The 6,000-nt window shown below is 48.6% G+C and overlaps 1 protein-coding gene across 1 annotated transcript in view; it reads left to right on the top strand.

Moving 5' to 3' along the window:
- The first annotated feature begins 1,190 nt into the window (after positions 1-1,190).
- DPYSL3 (dihydropyrimidinase like 3) overlaps positions 1,191-6,000 on the top strand; it is a 120,070-nt gene continuing 115,260 nt past the window's right edge. The window contains exon 1 of the mRNA XM_002710291.6: positions 1,191-1,796. Coding sequence (XP_002710337.1) covers positions 1,416-1,796 — 381 coding nt within the window. The 5' untranslated portion in view covers positions 1,191-1,415. The remainder of the gene's footprint in view (positions 1,797-6,000) is intronic.

Raw genomic sequence — 6,000 nt, 5'->3', positions numbered from 1 at the left:
GCCCCTGTGCCTTGCTTCACACTGCTGCTCCAGGATCTTTTGAAGAGCGTGGCAGGCATTTCATTTGTGTTGGTTGGATAAATAAAGCAATGGGTGAATTTGCAAGAGGAAACCCAGTTCAATTTGGGGGCCACAGGTTCCCGGTTTATGTTCCGTGTTAAGATAGGGTACAAACCCTGTAGTAGAGTGTGGACTCTGTTTATAAGGCAAAGTGTGAGTCAAGGTTCCTGTGGGTGGATGTGAGGAAGAAGATGCAGTTATGAATGCAGGGGTATACACAAGAAAGTGTGTGACGTTGTGAGCTAACATAGAAGGCAAAGTCTTTGGTTATGCCTTTTTGAGATACCCTGGGTTTGTGTGTTAACCTTGGGGAGGGTTTGACTGAGGTAAACCTGGGCATGAGTGGGGGTGTGAGGACTGCTGGATAAGGACAGGGTGTAATTTGCAAGGCAAAAATCTAGAGATGTGCACAGCTCTGTCATCTGTTGTGTGATGGTGTATGAGCGAATTAATGGTGGGTCCAAAGCAACATCTAGGGCATGAAGTCAGAGTGAGTTTTTCTGATTCAGCTGAAGGCTTTGGTGAAAAGCTCTTGTGATTGATAATGAAGTTTTCCGTGTGTGTGTGTGTGTGTGTGTGCGTGTGTGCGGGTGCGGGTGCGCGCGCGCCAATTCAAGAGTCTGTTATGTGAGGGTGCAGGATTATGAAGCAGATGGCCGTGCTGGGTATTAATTGTGAGACCACAATTCAAAGGCCGAGATGAGGCTGTCTGGGGCTATGGGGAGGATTGAGTCTGAGGTAAGTTGAGTTTGTATATGAGTTGTAAACCAGGACTTGGTTTTGAGATGAACACCCGTGGGTCAGTGAGTGTGTGTGTGTGTGTGTGCGCGCACGTGCATGAGTGGGGTCAGAGATTGGAGTGTGTGTGAGGCCAACTTGGGAGTTAGTGTGGGTAGCACAGAGTTCATGGGCGTGCGGGGGTCAAGTTCTCGAGTGTGACCGTTTCTACGACACGTGCATCGCCTCTAAGTGTGCGAAACAAGTCAGAGCTGTGGCACGCGAGGGAAGTGTGCGTGCGTGTGCGCGCGCGCCAAGTTTAGATGTGGTCACCACCTCCGCGTCAGCCTGGGGCTGTGGGTGCGTGAGGAGGTGCGGCCGGCGGTTTCCTGCTGGCGGGCGGGCGGGCGTGAGGTCCCGCGAGCGAACCGAGCGCGCCGCTGCTCCCCGGGCCCGTGCGCCGCGCTCGCTGGCTGGCTGGCTGCGGAAGGCAGCAATCGGAGCAGCACTGCCGCCTCTGGCGCGAAGGCTCAGGCGCCTCCTCCCGCCCCAGTCACTGTAGCTCGGCGCACGCTGCCGGCGGCTGCCCTTTCCGCCTCCGGGGAAGAAAACCTGCCGGCTGCCGTCGCGCTGGAACCATGGCCTCGGGCCGAAGGGGCTGGGACAGCTCCCACGAGGATGATCTGCCCGTGTACCTGGCCCGGCCGGGCACCACCGACCAGGTCCCGCGGCAGAAGTACGGCGGCATGTTCTGTAACGTGGAGGGCGCCTTTGAGAGCAAGACGCTGGATTTCGATGCCCTGAGCGTGGGGCAGCGGGGCGCGAAGACGCCCCGGAGCGGCCAGGGCAGCGGCCGCGGCTCGGGGAACCGGCCCGCGGTGGAGGTGGACACCCCGCGCAGGGGCCAAGGCCGGGAGGAGAGCCTGGAGCCCGCGCCCGCGTCGCCCGCGCCCGCTGGGGTGGAGATCCGGAGCGCCACCGGCAAGGAAGTGTTGCAGAACCTCGGCCCCAAGGACAAGGTAAGGGGGCCTGGGTCGCGTCCCTGCCTGCCCTGGTTCCTCCTCCAGCCCTGACCGCCATGCCGGGCGCAACTTTCTCCTGCTCACTTTGCACCGAGCTGGGGGACCAGGAGGAGGAAAAGGGTTTCCTCCGCTGAGGGCAGCATGACCTCCTAGCCCGGACCCTGGATTCCCACGTGTCCCCAGTTGCAGCATCTCCTCGAGGCAGCATGGGGGCCCCAGCCTGGGGCCCTGGTCCCTACCCCTGCTCTCTGCCGCACCCCGGGGCCATCCGTTCCTGTTCCTGGTGGGTGTGTCAGCTGGGTCAGCCTCACTCACTAAGTAACCAACGGCACAATTGTCTTGGCCCCACTCTGGTCCTGGATTAAATCTCAACCCTGTCACCGGGACAGAGGGCACACTGATGCTCGGAAAATGGGGCCATCTGGATAGAGCCCGGATGAAGGAACAGGATGGGCGGTCCCCCCTCTCACTCTTCAAACGTCGGCGCTGTCCCTGAAACTTCTGGGTGTGGAGCCCCTGTCCTAGCTCTGCGTTTCACATCTGTGTTTGCAAAGAGTGTATTTGTGTATATAGCTTGGCACAAGAGCGGGTATTGGAGGGATCCAGCTGTTTCCACGAGAATTTTGCTATATTTTTGAAAATAGACGAGGGCATTAAGGATGTACATTAAGCTAGCTGGAGCTGCCAGTTCCCCTGCTGTTCTCACACGTGCCAAAGCCAGTGTCTCTGTATGTGTATTTTTGAGACATTCGTGTCACCCTGCACTTAGAGCAGGGATGGCATGGCCCTGATTTGTGTGTTTGTTTTGTAGAAAATCAGAGCCAGGTTTCAGAAGAGCCGAGGCCAGGGCAGGGCTGGAGGATTCAAAGTTCCCACCGGCCTCTGGGGGTTGGGGAACAATAGTAATTAGGCGTCCTCACCCTTGCTTAGGGCATGGCTGCAGAATCCATCCGTCCTAATACCATCATGAATAACAACCCGAAATGGAAATGTCTGCTTCAGAGCGATTACAATGGATGCTTATCCAGGGTTTAGTTGTTTTTCCATTAAAATGCAGGGAGCCGCTGAAAGGCCAGCCCATCTCTCTACTTTTCTTTGATGTTTGGAAATTTGAAGTAAACTTTCAGTAATCCACCTATACCACCAGGGAGAGTACTGATTTAGCACTGTTTAAAACTGCCATTCACAAAACAATGTCAGTGACCCCGGAATCATTCATTTGGTTTGAGATTTTCACACCATCCTTTGAATGTGGGATTCCGTTAGGCCCTGCTCAGGCGCCCTTTTAGGGGAAACTTCTGATACTCTGAACTGAAGAATGGTCTCCTATAAAGGACCCTGCCCCTCTTGGGATCGGACTCGGTCCATATGGAAATGTTCGCTTCCTGCTCCGAGGGGTGAGAGAAGTGATGGAAAAGGTCAGTAAGGATTGCTCTGAGTCAGTGCTACTCCCTTTGCTAAACCGCCCCAGATAAAATGCCTGGTTTGCAAAATCAAAGGATGGTAACTAAAGAAAGGGAAAATGTTCCTCTTTAAAACCCAGCAATTCGCCCATTTTCCTCCCTTTTGAAAACCCTATACTTTTGGCTCCTAATTGAAAAATAATGATACAACCTAAGCATCAGCAAGATTTCTAGGGCTGCATGGTTGTTTGTAAGCTCTGGCTTGCTGACAGCTTCATCCCTGCCGTGTTATTATCTCTAGTTTGGTGGGATCACAGTGCTAAAGAGACCACAGAGGTTATCTCCGAGCTGTAGCTGATGGCTGTTTACTTGGATTGTGTGGATTTATCTTTGTGGCTAGAATGACCAGCACATTGGAGGTGCTCAATAAATGTCTGAGACGTTAAACTTCCTTAACTAAGCCATCTGCGTTGCCGCACAGATGTAACATGATCATCCGGCGTCTACTTAAACACTGCCATTGTCAGGGAGCTCACCACCTCCTGAAACAAGTTTTGAATAACTTGAAACAATTAAATTCAACCCAAATCTGTGCACTTGTGGTTTCCCCAAATTATCCTTCGTTCAGACCTCTAGTGAGATACGGATAAATATGTTATTTATTTTGAGGTATTTTAATCATTTTAAGTATATGGGCTCTTGTATCTGTCAGAAAGGGCTGCATTATGCCATAGTAACAAACAGCCCCAGATCTCAGTGGCTTGATCAAACAATAACAGCTATTTCTTGCTCCAATGTGATCCAGCAGGGATGTTCTGGTTATCATTGTACCTCACAGACCTAACCTGATGGAGGCTCCAGGATTCAGACTCTTTTTTTTGCTTTTAAAAGATTTATTTATTTATTTGCAAGTCAGAGTTACACGGAGAGAGAAGGAGAGGCAGAGAGATAAAGAGGTCTTCCATCCACTGGTTCACTCCCCAATTGGCCGCAATGGCTGGAGCTGTGCAGATCTGAAGCCAGGAGCCAGAAGCCTCTAACGGGTCTCCCATGCAGGCACAGGGGCCCAAGGACTTGGGCCATCTTCTACTGCTTTCCCAGGCCATAGCAGAGAGCTGGATCGGAAATGGAACAGCCGGAACTTGAACTGGCACCCATCTGGGATGCCAGCACTGCAGGCGGTGGCTTAACTCGCTATGCCACAGTGCTGGCTCCAAGGATTCACTCTTAAACTCCCTTACTAAAGTGATGAACATGGTAGATGCTCATGTTTCACTGGCCAAAGCAAATCATGTGTCCATACCCATTTTCACTGAGGACGTCTTGCCATGATCCTGTAGGACTAGAAATATTTGGCCAATGTCTCTAGTGTCTCTTTCAGAGCGTGGGATGGGCTACTGGGGAGAAAGCTTGCTCTTTATATTATTGTTAGCATGTAACAGCCTCTTTGTGCCTTAATCTCCTTTTCTCCAAAGTGAGGGTAATAATGACTATTTTATACATAATAAATACTCAGAATATAGAAATTATTACTACTACTCTTGAACTTCTGCTACCCTTTGTGTGAGAGCAATGATCACATTCTCTCTACATGTCTCTTGTAGTCTCGCCATTCTGATTTGCTTCTCAGCTTATACTGTATCATGTAAATATTTTTCTGAAAATAGTGCTCCAGATGGGATGGGCTATGGCAAAGTGCATTAGGCTTCTTAATTTTCTGGATTTGTGCACAACATATGCTTCTGTAGTACAAGATTATATATAGTAATTAAGAATCTGCGGCCTACTGTTATCCCCACAGTAAATTCCCTGTCACTCAAGCTTTCCAAAACTTTTTCACCTAAGCTGCTGTTCAGCTAGGATGTCCTCATTCTACACTGGTTTAATTTTGAATGTAAAATAAAATGTCAAGAAATAAAACTTAACTGTAAAATTTGATTTTTCTTCACTTTATAATATTCATCTCTCTCTTAGCTCATCTTCCTATTATATCATAATAATTTTAAAGCTTAGTGCTGTGAAACAGCACTCCTACCTCCAGTTTTAGACCATCCACATCTTCAGATTTGATTGTAAATACCACTTTTTTTCTCTATGCCTATGAAAAACATATCTTTGTTTTTTCCTTTACTGACAAGGATTCTACAGGTAAGGAAATTGAAACTCAGAGACAATGCTTAGCCACAAGTCAGGTGGATAATAAGTAAGGGAAGCCAAAACATAGGCTGTGATTTTTCTGATCCCCTATCTTTGTTCTCTCCAGACTGGGGTGGGCAGTAGGGTTACTTCTTTATGTTAATTCAACCAGCCTGACCACTGTGTCACCTGCAGATCTATTAATAGAATGTGAGGGAGGGTAGAGCTTCCCACCACACCTTCAGAAACCTTCCTTTGTCTTGCCACAAGCCTATGATTTAGGGAAGCTTTTGCTAACCAATCTCTTTTCTTCCAAGTTGATTGTGAAGCTATCAAAAGAGATTTTCTTTTTTAAAACAGAAAACTCTTGAAAGGATCAAAATATGCTTTGTCTCTAGCATACAAGATTGTTAACTCATCTTAAAGAAATGAGTTTACTTAATAACTTATTAAGAATAAATGTGTAAAAATGTCTCAGGGTTGTACTCCGAATGCCAAGTTCAGGTTTGAGGTAACACTGGATGCTCATATTGTGGTTCCAAAATTGTTAAATGATGTGTTTAGATTTTCCTCATGATAGGCTTTCATATTGCCAGAACTTTCCATGGTGAACTCACACAACTTTTTGTTTATAATTTTAGACCTTAAATACGTAGAAAAGC

This window comes from Oryctolagus cuniculus, chromosome 6 (assembly GCF_051225735.1).
Source record: "Oryctolagus cuniculus isolate XC-2025 breed Fujian yellow rabbit chromosome 6, ASM5122573v1, whole genome shotgun sequence".
Classification (NCBI taxonomy): Eukaryota; Metazoa; Chordata; class Mammalia; order Lagomorpha; family Leporidae; genus Oryctolagus; species Oryctolagus cuniculus.
This window is presented reverse-complemented; position numbering and strand designations above follow the sequence as displayed.